Source organism: Lissotriton helveticus, chromosome 1_1, assembly GCF_964261635.1.
Source record: "Lissotriton helveticus chromosome 1_1, aLisHel1.1, whole genome shotgun sequence".
NCBI classification, from domain to species: Eukaryota; Metazoa; Chordata; class Amphibia; order Caudata; family Salamandridae; genus Lissotriton; species Lissotriton helveticus.
The window spans coordinates 1,863,055,454-1,863,074,190 of NC_136057.1; the positions used below are offsets into that span (position 1 = coordinate 1,863,055,454).

An 18,737-nucleotide genomic window follows, 5' to 3' on the forward strand; every position below is an offset into this window, starting at 1 on the left:
CTTGGCCGAGCCCGAAGGTGGGGCCGTGGAAGTATTGTCTTGGTATGTACCGGAGCCCGAGGGCGGGGGTGTGACCGTAGCCTTTTTTGTGGGTGTTGACGATCTTACTTACGACCCGCTGCGCTGGAGTCAGGTCCTCGACATCTGAATCTTCTGCCTCCGATTCGCTGTCGACGTCATGTTCTTCTGGGACGTAGAAGCCTTCTTGGAAAATGTCGTCCGGAACCGAAGATCTTTGAGCCATGGTTCGCTTGGCTCTCCGGTCCATGATAGTCTTTTTGGAGCGGAAAGAGGCACAAGCTGAACAGTCCTTGGCCTCGTGCTCCGGAGAGAGGCAGAGGTTACAGACCTCGTGGAGGTCGGTGTGGGGAAACTTCGACCCACATTGAGGACACCTTTTAAATGGCGTCCTTTCCATTAGCTGGAGTCGAGGCCTAGTTGGGCCCGAAGGCCGTATTCCACGACCGGAATGGACGTCCCTGGAGTCGAAGAGTTATGTCGACTGGAAAACGCCTTGTAGAGTATTATCTTTATGCCGATGAAGATTGCGCGTCAACGGTTAATCGGTTCCAACACGGAGCGCTGGAACCACATCCGAGCCCGGTGGCGGAAAAAAACAATCTGGGGATGGAACCGATGCCCATGCGCAGTATCACCCAAGGGAGGAGTCACCTATCCCGTGACTTCCAAAGACTCTCTACAAGAAAAACAAACTGCAAACATCCAGGCCCAACACTAGGTGGCCATCTATGCACAGTGTGCAATCTGCAGCTCATATGCCTCGAACATTACGTACTAATTGTAACAAGTTTTGTGGTGCATGCAACTTCGAGACTAACATTGATAAAACCAAGGTGATGATTTGTAACCAGTACAGATCCTACAAAGGTAGGTTATGTCTAGGGGGTGATTCCCCTGAGATGGTGGACTATTTTGCATATCTAAGGGTTACATTTGCAGAGGGCATGTCCTGGCACCTCCATATAAGTAAGGCAACCACTAAACTCAAGTAGATTTCGGGGGTGATACTTAAGGAACTCTCCATGCCTCACACTAAACCCATCTGACCAGCTTTGAAGATCTGAGGTAAAGGCTTTAGGTTCAGCATTATATGGTGCAGAACTGTGGGGGTATTCTAAATATCAGGATTTGATAAAAGCTAAGAGCAAATTCATTAGGAACCTGGTCTCCCTTCCATCCAGTACTCCTTTATATCCACTGTTTAGTGATTTGGGGGTCACAGGGGTGGCATATAAAATCTGTTTATGGCCTCTGCTTTTCTGGAGACGACTATGGACTACCACCGAGCTCGCTCATGTTTATAGTGTGAAGCATGTTAGGAAGGCTGATAATTTTAGCAAAATCCCTTGGTTTAGGAACTTGAAATTACAACTGTACTCTCGAGGGCTGCACGACTTATGGGATTGCCCAGCCAGAACTGCTTTCCCAACAAAGGCTGCACAAAAAAATAAATATTGAGTGTAGGAAGGTAGATCCCTGACTATGGTTGCCCCCAACTTTGTGCCTGGTGTTTTGCTGGTTTTCTGACTTAGTTGACCTGGGGCCCTGCTATTCAGGACCCCAGGCCTACTGCTCCTTCTGTAAAATGGATTCCATGTACCTTAGGTACATATCTAATTGGATACTGAGTCACCTTATCAGTCCCTGTACAGAGTACCTTAGGTGCCCAGGGCATAGGTGTACCCAGGGCCTACCATGGGCTGCAGCATGTATTATGCCACCCCTGGCTGGCCATCCAAATCTGACACAACTGGCTGCACGACAGCTGGGGCAAGGTGGTGTAATCACCCTTTGCTGTAGATATAGTATTCCTATATCTAAACCTAAATGGACACACAGATCTCCTATCAGTCACTCCTATGGCAGGCCTTAACAATCCTGAAGGCAGAGTGCTTGGAATCGTGTGAGATAGTGCTCTGGCATGAGCTGAGCCTGTCTGCGGCTTTCGGGATCCATCCCTTAGCCGTTTCCATGATATCACATACCATATACTCTTAAGTGCATTATAATCCTCGCGGTTAAATGCCAACTCTGGTATCGCTTTATCAAAACATGTCGAGTAAGGTGTCATGCGAATTGGAATACTAACCCCTCACCAATTCTGGCGACGGGGTTAGCATTCCACCCTTCTAGAGGGACACGACATGTATGTAACCTGTAACCCCGGTTAAAGTCAGACAGAGCCTTAGCTCCACAAAATGGATGCTGCCACCGAGACACAAGTCTGCCCTCCTGCTGCTGGGAGTCCTCCCAGCCCAGGAGGCAAGGACAAAGGGTTTCCTGCCAGGGGCGGTGCCAGCACCGTCCCAGACAGGATTTTGTGTATCCTAGGTAGGCAGGGCTTTAGAGGAAGGTGACTGCAAGTGGCACCCCGGTGCTCACTGTGCATAGGCCGGCTGGAACCAGTTCCAGGGGCACTCCAGCCCCTCATCTGGGGAAAGCCCGCCAAAGGAGAGGGGTGTAACCACCCCCCTCCTAGTCCCACCCATAGGGCAGGACTTAGTCGCGTGCCAGCCCCTTTTTGCAGGATAAAGGTAGGAACTGGCCCCCTTCCAAATTAGATCATCTTTGAATCCTGAAACTACTTTCCACGAAAGGAACTCAAGACTTCTTCCCAAGATTCTCCCTTGTGACTAAGGAGTAGTCACCCTGCAGCAGCAGGCACCAACCAAGCATCGCGGTTTGTTGCCAGTCTCTCCTTCGGATCAAGACTGCTCCAGCACGACGAGAACCGACTTCCCTGGCACCTCTGACCTCAACCTACATCATCAGCCCAGCTGTGATCCGTGGGTGTGACGAGACCTCGAGGGACCGGCCATCTTCAGAACTGCACGACGCTTGTCCAGCACGACCACCGAGTGACCCTCGACCGAGTGCTTTGGGGTAAGAGAAGCCCCGACCCTGAGCAGCTCCAGCACCGAAGTTCAGCCCCCCTGCATCCACGAGATCTGCGTGGGGCCCTTCTGCTCTTTGCTGCCAACCGCGTTGTCCAGGTCGCTTGCCCGTTGGCTAGTGGCCCCCTCACGACGCTCCACGACGACAAACACTGCTGATCTGGTTGCTCCAGACTAGCCCTTGCTCCCCTCCAAAAGAGGAGCACCCTGGACCCTCCTGGTCCACTCAAGACACCATTTTAGGTCCACCGCGTGGACCTTGCATTTGCCAAGACTTGTTGCCCAATCCGGGGTCCAGCGACGTCGACAGCAAGAACCTTCGTGGGACAGCTCGCACCTCCATCCTGGTCGCCGACAACGCCTCCTGGTCCGAGAGACTGCAGAGCCCAGCAGCGCCCACTCACCTGGCTGAGGTGACTTTGTCCGGTGCCATCCTGGTGCCCACTCAAATCACTGGCTAGTGATTCAGAACTTGGTCCCCTCTGCTTACAGGTTTCTTCTTTCCTGATCCAGGCTTGGATCTCCACGAACTCTCTTCGCTGGCCACCTGCCAGCAACTCTTTCTTCAGGCTCCTGGTTCTTCAACGTGGGTTTCCGACGCCACTTCAACCCTATGCAGCCGCAGCCCCTGGGCTAGGTAAACCAAGTACTCCGGTGCTTCAGCATAGTCCAACACCCTAAGTGTTCGGATCCACTCCCGTTTTCGACCCACCTAGTCGGGTTCGCCCGAGAACAGTAACTTTGCAACTGCTAGCCTCCATAGACTTTTTCCCGCCTTACGCGTGAGAGTTCCCACTCTGCACACGACGTCCACAGGCCTCCTGCATCTAATCCCAGTGTTTAGAATTGTAGGCCTAGCGATTCCTGAGTCTAGAAAAGTATTACTTACCTGCTAGCAAGTTCGCATTCCACTTACTGTGTATATGGTTTTTCGTGCCCCTAGGACATTTGTGTAAATTGTGCAACTTAAAGTATTTTCGTAAGAGTTTTGTTGTGTGCTTAGCTCCCTGGCTCATAAAGAGTTCAGGGTAGTCTTGTTATAAATAAATATCTGTTTATTTTCATAACAACTTGTGTGGTGTCCTTTCACTTGGTGTTCAAGGGGTAATGTGATGGTAAAACAGCTGGCTTAACACGCCCTCTAGAGTCTTAGCCTTAGACTGCTCGTATCCATGCTACTAGGATAGCTGGTCTATAAGGTTGACTTACAACCAATCATCAATAAGGGTTGTTTGGACTGATACATAGTGATCACTAGAATAGTGAGCACTGCATATCAGGCCAACTTCTCACATTGAGCACATGTGATGGCTGAGGAATCGGGGAGAGCCGTCAGCTCTAGATTGGCCAGTGAATACACAGAAATCAATTCTGCAAGGGGGTTTGAGACATTTTGGGATCTGATGACCAATCCCTTACATCGGAAACTATAATTTGTTTCGTATAGGAAATGTACCACTAAGAATGTTCACTTCTGGATTGGTTTGCAAAGGAGACAACGGTCGTCCCACCTGCAATCTTGCAAAAGAGAGTATCTCCGACGTATTGTTTGTCTGTCCAGGCTATATATATATCACCTTGTCAGAACTGATTTGCACTGGCATGCAGACTACTCAGAGTACGTACCCACCATGAGGATTTACACATCCTTAGATCGGACTCTCACCCAGTTTTAGTTATTTCCATATCTAGGTGCGTGAGTCGAAGTAAAGTCTTACATCGTCATGCCACTTGAATGGCCTACATCATACTATGATATTGCACTCTTCGGCCTCGCTCACTAATTATTTGACATAATGGTACTTCTATAAATGAGGCACATTTGTTATATATCTTTTAGGCAATCTTAAAACAAATATGAATCAACTGCTCCCTTTTTATATAATGTTTGTATAGATTTTGACCTTGGATTTGTTTTACTGATGATATAATTTGAGTGTATTATAAATTGTATGTTTAGGTCTCACCTGGCGAAAGCAGCGCATGCACTGTACTCGCCATTGCGAGTACCTTTTGGAATCAATTCTGCAAGAGCTCTCATGCACGCGTCTGCAATGGACAAGGATGGCTGCTCTCGCCATTTGTCCATTGCAAACAGCATGCGCGTGTCCGTAGGGACTGTGGACAGTCCCACACCATCTTGCGAAGCTTTCGTTGTCCTAGCAACTAAAATGCTGCTTCGTGTGTGCTCTTAATCAGGTTGGCTTTCGCGATCGCTTTCACGGCCAGCTTGTGGGCGTGTGCTTGTTGCTGGGGTGATGGTGTCTCCTCTGGCTTCTTTTTTCCTGCTGGGCCCACCTCCAGGGGAGGGGGCCAGGCTGCGGCGCTTCCTGGCGGGATTGGCAATGTCGGTATGCAGTCAGCTGCTGTTGACTGGTCTTTGGGCCCTGCGGTGCGCATGCTCATCAAGTGGCCGGTGCGCCAGGGGTGGCGGCCGGTGCCTCCGGGCTCTTTAGATTTCTTTTCTGCCCTGAAGATACGCCCTAAGGTTGAGAACATAAGTTGGAGCTTCCATAAACCAGATCAACAAATGTGAGTCACTTTTCAACTCATTTGCCTAAGAAACTAAAACTGTGCATGAGAAAGAATTCAGCAGTATTCCCAAAAACGGGCCGGCTGTATGAAAAACGCGGCCAATTTGAATGGTCGTTGACCTTGCAAAGGTCTTGTGAAGGTAGCACGTGGCACAACGGCAGTGACAGGGTAGCAGCAAACAAACGCCATACCGCACAATACTCTTCACTTGAGCTTTCATAAGAGACTAGGACCCTGGGGTCCCGGTGACATGCCCCACTACACAAAGGTCTTAACGCCACCTACATAAACTGAAAACTGTGCAGGACCAGCCATGCTTAATTTGTAAAAATGATAATTAGTGCACAAATGTTTTTCCTGAGGGAAACGTCACTAGCGAGTCCAATGCTTGGGGGCTGCCAATATATTCTGATTCCATTTCATGACTCTTTCTTCCAACACCTTCCACATCCTGCGATTGTCCTTCATCCCACCCTGGTAGGTCCAGCGATTCTGGCCAAATCAAACTCAAACCTGCTTCCCCATGCCAAAGCTGGCAACTCTGGTCATTATGCCACATCTCCCTAACAAAAACCATACAACGTTCGAACTGGCGATAGATACCTTAAACACCATAGCAATCTTGTGTGCCCGTGTAAGTGGGAAAAAAAGTGCTTATGAGAAACGGGAGAAGAGAAATAATTAGAACAAAAGGAGTAAAGTTACTTGTCTAACAAGTATTGAACATTTATTAAGTCTCGCCTTTGATTAAGTTAAAGCCATTTGCTTTGCTAATGGTATTGATAGCAAAGCAAATGGCTTTAACTTAATAAAGGGCGAGACCTATTGCATTTTTAATGCTTGTTTTACAATGTTCCTACTTTTATGGCCCGGTTGGCCGAAAAAAATTATTTTAACTCTACTCATATACTTCAAAGCTTAAACATGAGATGCGCATGTAAGAGCAGGGCTCGAAAAATCCACTCGACCGCTAGCATATGCGACCTAAATTTAACAAGGGTGAGCTGTTTTTAGGTCCTACTCGCCCTTTCTGGTGAGTAGGAACACAAATTATCTTTTGTCCTCTGTCAATGAAAACAGAGCAAAGGTGACAAGATAAGATTTAAAGGCATTTTTATTTCTCTCAAAGTTAATGAGCAATAAAGATGCCCTCAAATCTTGTTATCTTGTCACATTTGCTCTGCTTTCAGAGAAGGAGGTCAAGTAGGTTGCTGTTAGGTCGAGGAGATCTTTCAAGGTACTAAACCTGCAGGACTAGTACTATTATTTGGATTTTTTGAGTCCTGTAAGAGTCCCTCTGAAGTAGAGTGCATTGGGACAGCTGTCTACTTGCTGCATCTACCGATTCCTCTGATGACTTTAGACATTTGTTTGCAATGTTTTTACCCTCTTCTATCACTGCCTTAGCTCTCTTCTAATATTTCTCCGAAAGATGGGCCATAAGTTCTTCCGTGCCTTCTCTATTTCAATGGAGACATCATTTAAGGCATCATCCAAGGCATCATCCAAATTAGCAGTTACTGGTCTCTTAAAAGCCTCTGTATCCTCCTGCAGAACAGCAAGGAGCATAGGAAATATTGATATACTAGACTGAAGGCCTCTCAAAGGAAGCATGTGTCATTCTCAAGCAACATTTGGAGCTCCAAATGTGTCTGCTGTCCTCTTAACAACCCCATTATATACAGAAATATCAGTTAAGTATGCCAACAAATGCTATATGACCATGTCCCCCTGTGGTGTGTCTACTTCCAAAGTCTCTCTTCTTTCTCATCTATGTTGGACACCATTTCTTCTGCATCTGCCTCTTCATGTGTGTGATGGAGTTCATTCTCCCCGTTCATTCTCCCCATCGCAACATGTTTGGCTTTTTGTGACTCACTACCTCTAGGAGGCGCCAACTCCAGTCTAGGTTTTTGACAGGCAGTGGCTTAGGTATCGTATGTTCTGCCATAGATTCCTCGAGAAAACTTAATTTTTTAATTAAATGCTTTAGTTCTAATTTAAGTTCCCCTTAATTTATCTTGACTGTACTTAACTACTTTTGCCCGCCTGAGACTTATCTTTCAAGGCTGGCTAAATCTCCTTGCCCTTTCAAAAGTGAGTGTCCTGAAGTTGGAGCAGATAACTTTTAGAAGTTTCCCGGTGACCTTGTCTTTGAAGCTAGTATGATAGGAGGTATCTGGAACCCCTGAGGCTGAAGATTTTCTTGACGTAGAGGGCTTCTGATTGAGCAATCCAACATTTTTTACTCGATGCTTTTGACTTTGGTATTTTTATTGGAAGCTTGGATAACTTCATTTTTTGGCAGATCTCAAAGCTTTTTACTTTGGGGCACTGTAAGTTTAGGGTTTGGTGTTTTTGAGAGCAAGACTTTCAAACTCCAGTGTGGTATTCGATGTTTGAGTGTCTGGCATTCGCTCCAAGCATCAGCAGCAGTGAGATCAGCCTCCAACGAGAAGTCAATCCACTCCTCGGACTGAGCATTTCACTACTGACTTTTCAGTTAAATTTTTTCAACATGCCCACAGCTGTCCAATGAGCAAGTAAGACCTAGTCTCTAAGTACGAGAGTTCTTGGATTTAATAGCAAACCTGCATAGCAATCTGAGGACGTCTGATTCCTAGTAATGCAGAAGATATATACTGGGTGTTCGTTCTCTATCTACGCGTCAGTTGAGCGAGATCCCTGATTTTTTCTAGAATAGTTTTCAGGCGCTCACTCTGTGCCTCATTAAAACTAATAGGAGCAAAAATGAAACTAAAATGGAGGTTACATTATAGGCATTGTTGGCTTACATTTGATGTCAGAATGACGTAATACAGGCTCCACCTATGTCGGCATCAACAGAGTGGAAAATGTTTTTGCAATCCAGCACTTCTGGACCCAACCAGATGCCGGAAAAATGCACAGAAAGTGAAACTGGAAGATATTTCATGCTGAAAAACAACATGGTTTGTCAAGGCATTAGGTAGGATTTGTTAAGAGAGGGAAAAGTCCAACTCCAGCAAAGTCTGCAGGTTTGTAAAAGTTGCTTCAACCATGGCCTGTACTGTGTGTCACTGTGAATAAAGTAATAACAATGTCTAAAAAGATGTGGTGCTCAACACAAAATTCACTGAAATCAGAGGGGATGCCTTGAAAAAACACTTCACAAAGGCATACATTTATGACACATCGGTAGCAGTCAGAATCCTAGGTTTTGCAAGAATCAAGTGTTCCAAGAGAGGATGCTTTTCCGCTGTGTAGTCCTCATCATCAAGCTGTGTTAGTCTTTGGTCAAGATGGAACCACTTGAGAGCATCAAAGTACATTCCACCAGAGCAAGAGAAGCCTCCTTGGCATTGTCCAGGGGAGGTGCTGTTGTAGAAAGCTTTAAGGTTACAACAAGGATTTTGACCCACACTTTCACTAGGCACTACAACCTTGACTCAAGTCTGCAGAGGATTGTCATTTTTCCAGATTTGTGTTGAAAGACCTTTTAGTGTAATCTTCTCCTCATAACCTCCAAATTGAACTTGGGCACTGATTCAAAGGTGGGAAATCTGCAGGTAGTGTTCTGCAATAGAACATGCTATTACATTTGGTAAACATTTGTGTATACTCTGTTTATCCTCAGATCCCTTACTGCCAGCCTGTTTCCCCACTCTAAGGAGTGGTCTTGGGAATTTTATTAATTAGCTCCAGAGTTCTTTCTGGTACTTATTGTAGGAAACTGGGATTTTGTTGAATTACCCCCCACTTTTTGACTGGAATGTGATGTAACTGTGACTGAAGTGTACTGGTTTCCTGCTGGGCCCTAGTACCAGTGTTCCTTCCCCAACAAATGTTCAATTGTTCCACAAAACCTTTAGCACCCTCTGTAAGCCCCAAGTAAATGGTACCACTGGTACCTATGGCCTGAAGTACTAAAGAAGGTCCCTAAGGGTGGCAGCAGCACAAATTGTGCCACCCTAAGGCACCCCTCACCAAGGAGACGCATGGCTGCTATCCCAGGCTGCATGTCTCAGTGCAGACAAAAGTGAAAACACAACATGTCACATCCTTATGTGCCTTGTACCCTAACACTGCATGTAATACTTGTAAGCCACACCTATAGCTGGTCAGGCAGTCCTAAGGCAAGAAGCTAAATATTACATGCGAGGGTATACCTGAATGAGCAGATACGCCCCTGTGCTGGTCAGTCCTATTACTGCCAGTACAAGTGACCAGGGAAGCCATTTTAAAACATGTGCTTGGCACTGGTGAAAACAAGTTCCCCAGCTACATGATGGCTTCATTGGAAACAGGGATTATGCCAGTGTTGGATTTACCAATACATGCACCCGGAGGGCACTTCAGAGCTGCCTACTGAAAACCTACCATCCTTTGGTGTCCATGCAGACTTGTTTCTGCCAGCCTGCAACCCGAAACACTCTTCTGACCTCCTAGGGTGAGAGCCACTGCTCTCAGGAGACCCAGAACAAAAACCTGTCTAGGAAGAGGGTGTAACAACCCCCCCTACCCACAAGATTAACTGCTGATTAGCCTTCCTTGGTCAGCAAGCCTCAAAGGGATGCTGCCTTTGAAATAAGGATCTGGCTGACCTTCGCAGGAAAGGAAGCCAACCCCTTTTTCCAGGGCCCCCTTGGCACCTGAACAGGTGGGAAAATCAGCTAGTCGTGTAAGCATGTCACCTCCAGGCTTGTACCACCCTTAAGGCAGCCTATTGTGAAGTGGACACGATTTTTCAGCAGTAGCCAGCTTAGAGATGGCATATTTAGGTTTATGCCCACTTCCCATAGGAAGTGGTCATATAGGGGGTGTAGTGACCGTAAGGGTCAGTAGCCCATTGGCTACTACACTACATTACAATCAGTATTTAGGGCAGCCCCTGGCATTAGAGAGGCAAACCCTGATGACCAAAGGAGAGAGGACAAAGAAGAGGCACAAAAGCAGAGAGGAGAGAAGGAGCAGCTGACCTGGTACTAGCCCCGCCGGCCTGTCTGTATCCCTTGTTGAAACTGCGCCAAAGGAAACTCGTCCTGCAGCTGCTGGCTCCCGAAACATGGGAGGACTGCCTGCCTTAGAAAAAGACTCAAAACCTCCCATGAACAGTGGACCTGTTCTGCAGAAACTCCAATAGGAAGACACTGAGATCTCCGAAACCACCAAAACCAGACACCCGAAGTTATCACTACACCTGTCGCCTCAGGCCAGAGTTGAAGTGGGCCACTAGTGTTAACAAGGTTGCCCCAGCCCTCCAGGGCTCAAGTGCGTTGTGGTTTCATCCCTCCTAGACTCCCAGTCACATGCAGCCTCTACAAGCAGGCTCGCTCAACCGTGACTGCTCCAGTAGGGAAAACCCCATCGCCTAAGGACACCCCTGCACCCATCGCCCCTGGGCCTTGGAGAAGACGACAAAGATGTCCTCCCGTCCCCAAGCATTGCAAGGCCTGAGTCCACTTGCTGGTTGAGCTCGACTAGCCTCCTGGCCAGAGCTTGTTGCCTCTTTCTGCAGTGACTGATCTCCATTAAAATTCATTGGGCTCAAAACACTGTTTTGCACCAGGCACCTGGCCTCCCCAGTCTGCTGGAGGTGTATTGCTGGTGCGGACTAGGATTTGGATTTGTAGAGCGCGTAGCTACCCTGAGGCGTCCCAGCGCTGTCAGTAGACCTAGGTTTCCGGGGGGGGGGGTACTATGGGAAGAGCCATGTTTTTAGTTGCCTACGGAAGGCCAGTAGGTTGTGTTCTCTTCAGATGGAAATTGGAAGGGAATTCCACAGCTTTGGGGTGTTATAGGAGAACAGTCGCCCCCCAGCACGGGCCCTTTGTATTCTGGGGACGCTGGCCAGGGAGAGTGAATCTGATCTAAGTTGCCTGTTGGACTGATGGGGTTTGACCAGGGAACTCAGGATCGGCGGACCTCTCCCATGCATTATTTTGTGTGAAATGCATAGAGTCTTGAAAGTGATCCTTTCCTTGACCGGTAGCCAGTGTAGGCTTTTGAGCGCTGGTTTGGCTGAACATCTTGATTTGGTCCCTGTTAAGAGTCTAGCCGCGGCGTTTTGGGCGCATTGCAGTTTGTGAATGACCGCGGCGGGGGCCCCTAAATAAAGGGCGTTTCCGTAGTCAAGTCTGGAGTTCACTAAACCCTGCATGAGCAGATTCCTGGATTGGAAGGGGATTAGGTGAAGGACTTTCCGTGCTGTTTTTATAAGGCCAAGGCAGGTGCCGGTGGTTTTTCTGGCCTGGGTTTTGAAATTAAGCTCTTGGTCTAACCAGATACCAAGACTTAACTTCTGCTTTGGGGGTGGGGGGTGAACCCATACAGCTTGGCCATAAGAGGGATGGGGGGAGTTTGCGTGGATTTCCCAGGAGCAGGATCTCGGCCTTCTCGCCGTTTAATTTCAGCCGTGATTCACTCATCCAGTTGGAGATGTTCTCGAGACAGGCTGCCAGGTTGTCTAGGCTTTTCCTCGACTGGCTAATGGACACCACCAGTTATGTATCATCGGCATACATAACTGTTTTTATGCCAAATGGGGTTATAATGTCCTCTAGGGGGGACATATAGACGTTAAAAAGTGTGGGGCTCAGGGAGGAGCCCTGTGGGACCCCACACTAACGGGAGAGCTTTGGACTTAACTGTGCCATCGGACACCTGGAAGGTTCTCCCTTCCAAGAAGGATTTAATCCAGGACAGGGCATTGCCGGATATTCCTACCACGCTGAGCCGATGGATGAGGGTAGCTTGGTCTACCGTGTCGAAGGCGGCACTTAGATCGAGAAGGATCACTGCCACTGATCCTCCTGCGTCTATGATGGATCTTGCCTCTTCGACCACGGCTAGTAATGCGGTGTCTGTTCCCTGTCCTGGTCTGAACCCAGTCTGTGATTGGCGCAGAAGATTGTTGGATTCCAGGAAGAGGGAAAGTTGGCGGTTGACAATTCGCTCGGCCACTTTGCTGATGGCCGGGAGGAGAGAGATGGGTCTGAAGTTGGATAGATCCGTGGGGTCGAGGTGGGGTTTTTTGAGAAGTGCCCTGACTGTGACTTTTTTCCAGTTGGTTGGGACAGTACCCAGTGCCAGGGAAGCATTGATGAGGTTGGTGAAGGGGGGGGGGAGGGAACCGTGGTCGCGACCAGTTGCAGTTTGCTCATAGGAGCTGGATCCGATGGAGTCCCGCTCTTCACTGATTGTAGAGTGGTCAGGAATAGATCTGTGGTCACCTGAGAGAATGTTTGGAGGCATGGGGCTTCTGCGCAGGAGGGAGCGGTGACAGAGAGTAGTGAAGTGACGGGAGGGGGGAGGGTTTTGAGGATATTATACATTTTTGTTGAGAAGAACTCCGCTAGCTGGTTACATCTTGAACCTGATGGGTCTGGTGTGAGCAGAGGGTCTGGGGTTTTGGTGAGAAGCCGTATTATGCGATAGGTTTCTTTGGCTGAATTGGCTACAGCTTGTATTTATTGTTCGTAAAAGGTTGCCTGGGTGTTTTTTATGCAAGTTTTGTATTGCTTTAGGGCAGACCTGTATTCGTTTGTTTTCCGCGGCCCAGTCCTTTCTCCACAGGCGCTCGAGCTTTTTACATTTTTTTCTAAGTTCGCGTAGTTCTTGAGTGTACCAGGGAGACTTGAGAGTTCTCATTTTGCTGGGGAGGGGTTTGGCAGGGATTATGGCGTCAAGGGATTGATCAATCCAGCCACGGAGTTGCGTGTCTGCTCTGGAGGGGTCTGGGTCAAGCACAGGTATGGTGGAGGCGAGTGTTTGAGCCCATAAGGTTGTGTCCAGTTTCTGCCATGGGCCGGATGGTGCTTGAGGGGGAGCTCTCACCGGGGTTTCAGACAACAGTTGGAGCTTAAAAGGGATTAAAAAATGGTCTGACCAGGGGAGAGGGAGGGGGTTGCTTACAGCTAAGCTAGTGAGGTTGGAAAAGATGGGGTCCAGCAAGTGGCCCTTGGAATGGGTAGGCAGGTTGCCTTTCAAGTGGAGGTTAAGGGAGACTAGGTCTTTTTTTAGGTCTTCGGCGATATTGTTTGTAGGGTCGTCGAGGTGGAGATTTAAATCTCCTAAGACCGTAAAGTTAGGAGACAAGCGGGCAAGAGAGGAGGTGGTTTCCACATGGGAGTTGCAAAAAAGTCGTTGCTGTCCTGGGGGATGATACACTAGTATCCCTGAGAGAGTTGTGGATGGGGGTAAGTGGATAGAAAACAGGACGTTTTCACAGTCCTGAACTGGGCTGTCCTTGAAGTGACAAACCAGATAGTCTTGATAAATTATCGCTATTCCACCTCCCGTCCCAGAGGGTCTGTCCTGATGCTTGATAAGGTAGCCCGAGGGTAGTGCTTGAACTATGTCCGGGTCTGAGTTGGCGTTGATCCATGTTTCCGTTAGAAAGAGAATCTCGATCTCGGAGTCTTGCAGGAGAATGTTAATTTCTGCTTGGTGTTTCGGGAGGGATCTGCAATTGAGCAGGGCCATCCCGATCGAACGTGGTTTCGGGAGGAGACGTGGTGTTTGTCTGTATGGGCAGTTTGAGCAGCCGGTGTGTCCGCCCTTTAAAGGGATAATGCTGTGACAGGGAGTGGGGATAGAGTTCCTGAGATTAAGGAGGGTTTCCTGAGAATATCTAATAGGTGAAGATGTGATTGAGGCAGGGGTCCTGGGCCTCGGGCTCGGTCTGGCGCGGACGGGCGCAGACGGGCTTAACTTAGGCGCGCAAACGGCGCTCCCGCTGCGCTCGTCCGCCGCGCTTCCGGCAGAGGCACATGGTTTATGCGGAAGGGAGGGGGAATGGGCGTGGCCTAAAAAGGGGCGTGGCCTCTGTCCTCGCCGGTAATGGCGTCAGAGGGTGTGTTGGGGAGGCTTTGCGGCAGCGCTACGATCCGCTGTGCGGGCCGGTCAGGGGCGAGCAAGTGCCCTGAGGTATTATCTCGTATGATCTCAACTTGGATCTTGCCTGCCATTCACCTTAACTCCTCTAGATTGGCCTTGTACATCACTGTACTATACCTGTTTGTTGCACAGTCTCCGCTTATTAAAGTGTAAAGAATTTATATTTAAAAACGTTCTTACCTAAATGATTTGTTTCTGACACCGACACACACACACACGTAAGATACTTGCTATTTTTATAATTTGCAAATAAAGGATAGTATGCAGAACACAACTAACTGCACTGCATATCATCGAGTACCGCAACCTTCCGTTAAACTATGATCGTTGCTAGGCTTCCTCCAACACCGACAATAAGCAAGGGCAGAGGAGCAATTGCCCAGAAGGCTTGCCTGACCACAGCTACACTATTTATGAACTGTTAGCCCTTCAACCTATTTTTCCAATAAGTTGTATACATCTTTTAGTATAAATACAATTATAAGCAGCCTAGTAGGAACTTGTTCTGAACTATTTTGGTCAGTCACATTCATTTGGCCATGTGCAGGAAAAGAATTGCAATGTAACGCCTCAAAACGAAATCTAAATAGGAGCTTGCACAACCAACATCATTTTTAGAAGGAAACCATACTCAAGTGTTTAAAAAGTTAGAGGACTGAAAGGAAAGTCGGATGGACTCTCGGAAACCATACATTTGATAAAGTAGATACCTGAATGTTAATGCGCGATCCTCGTTAGGGGCTTTGTTTTGTGGCTCCAGTTGACCGTTCTCAGACTGCTTGCCCATTTTTTTTTTTATTTCATGAGGCTGGTTTTCCTGCAATAAAACATGAAACTAGTATTGATCCTTCTGTTATTTTAAAACCTTTGCAAAATTCCATTTTAAGTGAAAGCCTAGAAGTTCCCAAAGAATTGGCACAGTGCTGACAAATTTCCTCAAAAGCACAAACTCAAATCCTGAAAGATATTATTTCATATTCAGCCCTCTTCACAGTTCTGCCAATCCCGAAATGGAACTAGCCTCTGTTGCACAAGTTACTTACCTTCGGTAACGATATATCTGTAAGAAACAGTAGTTAGTGTTAAATTCCTTACCTCAAAATATCCACAGGCGTCAGACTGGATCCGGAAAGTTTTCGTCAGAAGTACCCCTATGCATCGGTAGGAGTCGGCGTTGTGATCTCCAGGATGACGTCGGAGTACTTAGACGCCGCCCTCGCTCGCTGACGTCAGTTCTGTACATAGCTTTCCGCGCCAGTAACGCAGAGCCATGATAGAAACCGACACTGGTGCCATGAAACTAGGGCCCTGAAAGGGATGCCCTTAACCCTAGATATCGGTTCGCAGAACGGGGAGGATGGGTGGGGCAGTAAGGAATCTAACACTAACTACTGTTTCTTACAGATATATTGTTACAGAAGGTAAGTAACTTGTGCATCTGAAAGAAACAGGTTAGTGTTAGATTCCTAACCTTAGAATAGATACCCCAGCAATACCAACCCCCGTGGTGGGTCTGCAAACCAAGATCACACCAGAAAGTCCTGGAGAACGGAACGGCCGAAAAAGCCATATCTCTGGACTTGGCTATCCAGGCAGTAATGCCTAGCAAACATGTGCAGAGAGGCACATGTAGCTGCCTGGCAGATGTCCTGCAAGGGGACTCCCCGACCCAGGGCAGTAGTAGCCGCCGTGGCCCGAGTGGAATGGGCGCGCAGCCCAACAGGAGGCTCCTTTTTCGCCAAAGAGTAGCAAACCCTTGATGCGGTCCGGATAGAATGAGAGCGCACGTTTTGGGTCCAGACGGTGGAGCCTCTCTTCTTCTTTCGAGGGATGCGGAGGCGGATAGAAGGTGGGCAAGGTGATGGACTGCCCGATATGAAAGGCTGTGACCATCTTGGGCAGGAAAGAAGGACGAGTCCTTAGAACAACCTTGTCCGGATGGACAGAGAGGAAAGGAGGTTTAGAAGATAGAGCCTGGAGCTCACTCACTCGCCTGGCAGAGGTGATGGCAACCAGAAATGCAGTCTTAAGAGTCAGAAGACGAAAAGGACAGTTATGAAGTGGCACAAAAGGAGCGCACATCAGAAACGTTAGAACAAGATTCAAGTCCCACTGAGGCATCACAAAGGGAACAGGAGGAAACATGTGTGTGATGCCTTTCAAGAATCTATTTACAACAGGGGACTTGAAAAGAGAAGGCTGATCAGGAAGCCTTAACAAGTATTTGCAATGCAATAGGTCTCGCATTAGGAAAGTTTAAGCTCTTGGTATTGTAAATGACAAATTTTCTATTTATGTGTTGCTTTTGAAAACAGCAAAAGTAATAGCTTTGTCATTTACAATGCCCATACTTTTAACTTTCACAAATGCGACACCTACAGCATTTTTTTTCCCGTTCGTTTCGGCTAGTCTTTTTTTGTTTCCCCAGTGTTTTATTACAATTATCATCAAATTACACAGCTTTCCTTCGCCTACAACCCTGAGGCCGGCAGCATAAACATAATGACATCTCACACAGCTATATTTGCCAACAACCCACGGGGCAGGCAGCGATTATCCATCCATATTCAATATTTCTTCCACACTTTATATAGCTCGCCTTAATGATCTTATGCAATAATAACCCAAACATACCCTGAACAAAAGAAAGTAACTCCCCCCTCCCCCCATCCCCACCGCTCTGCCTACTGCTAGCTGTAGTTTTGCACTTGTCATTCGCAGCCAGAATGGCTTAACCGCTACACTCACACGTTCCTTACACTCGCAAGATTACATGGTACATTGGTGGACATGCAGCCTGCCAGCACAGCGCCCTATCTCCACCAACCCCAGCTCTTACCCCAAGGCCACCCTGCTGTTTCTCCTAAATGGTGACTTCTTTCAGCAAATCCTCTCCTCCTGATCTTAACCAATCTGCGAATGGTTCCCAGATATCCGCTGGTCTCGACCTGACTGGCATGAGTTCCCAGTAGGTGGTCAGCTGGTCTCTTACGTAACAGCCCGTATCCAAGCTGCGATCGTAGGGGGGTTGTGTCTCTTCCAATATATAGCTATCTGTCGTTTCACCTGTAGCAATAAAATAGCTGTGAGCTTGCGATGTTCCTTCGGGGCCTCCTTTACATATCCCAGAAGTGCCAGCAGCAGTGAGTCTGGCAACCCAACATTTATTATATGTCTTAAGTGGTTAAATAGGTCTGTCCATTATGTCGCTATTAGCCCACAATACCATGTTAAATGAGCAAATGTGGCATCTTGTGCCCCGCATCTCTAGCATTTAGTGTCTGGGTGTAACCCCATGCGGTGCAGCTGCGTCGGCGTGCGATACAGCCTATGTAAGAAATTGAAGTGTATCAGTCTCAGTTTATAATTAGGCGATAACTGCTCCAACTTTGAGCAGCAGAACTGCCATTGATTGTCCGTGATTGATATACCAGTGTCTACCTCCCAGGCTTCCCTAGATGTACACCTACAGCATTTGTAATGCAATATGTGTTGTATTTACGTGACTTAGATGTATTGATATCACAAATAACAATTGCTTTTAATTTTTTTTAATAATACTTAAATAAAAGTTATTGTAATTTATAATGGCAATAGCTTAAACTTTTGTAAATAACTTTTGTGAAGATTATGTTCAGTGTACTTTATTGTGACCAAGAACAGAAGTGAAATATTGACATCTTTTTGTGACATTTGTAATAAAGCTTGAAACATTGAGAGAACATATTTGAACCAGTTGTTGAATGGTGGCGCTGAGTGATGTTGTGGTTGCGACGAGTGATGCTGTGGCGCTCAGTGATGCTGTGGTAGCGTATAGTGATGTTGTGGTGCCCCTGAGTGATGCTGTGGTGGTGCTGTGGTGGTGCTGAGTGATGCTGTGGTGATGCGATAGATAGAGTGTAATTATGTGGCGTGTAACTATGTGGCACTGAGTGGTATTTGGAGTGTATATTGCATTGAGTGCAGTGTAATTATGTGGCGTGTAATTATGTGGCACTGTGTGTGTGGGGTTGTGTGTGTGTGTGGGGTTGTGTGTGTGTGTGGGGTTGTGTGTGTGTGGGGTTGTGTGCGTGTGGGGTTGTGTGCGTGTGGGGTTGTGTGCGTGTGGGGTTGTGTGCGTGGGGGGTTGTGTGCGTGGGGGGTTGTGTGCGTGGGGGGTTGTGTGCGTGGGGGGTTGTGTGTTGGTGTGTGTGTGGGGGTTGGTGTGTGTGTGGGGGTTGGTGTGTGTGTGGGGGTTGGTGTGTGTGTGGGGGTTGGTGTGTGTGTGGGGGTTGGTGTGTGTGTGGGGGTTGGTGTGTGTGTGGGGGTTGGTGTGTGTGTGTGGGGGGTTGGTGTGTGTGTGGGGGGGGTTGGTGTGTGTGTGGGGGTTGGTGTGTGTGGGGGTTGGTGTGTGTGTGGGGGTTGGTGTGT

The 18,737-nt window shown here is 47.8% G+C and overlaps 1 protein-coding gene across 12 annotated transcripts in view; it reads right to left on the minus strand.

Annotated features, from left to right (window-relative positions):
* Positions 1–18,737, minus strand: part of RC3H1 (ring finger and CCCH-type domains 1) — an 885,277-nt gene that overhangs the window by 55,427 nt on the left and 811,113 nt on the right. For all 12 annotated transcript variants that reach the window (XM_078641742.1, XM_078641721.1, XM_078641675.1 and 9 more), the window contains one exon: positions 15,038–15,144. In XM_078641742.1, coding sequence (XP_078497868.1) covers positions 15,038–15,144 — 107 coding nt within the window. The remainder of the gene's footprint in view (positions 1–15,037; positions 15,145–18,737) is intronic.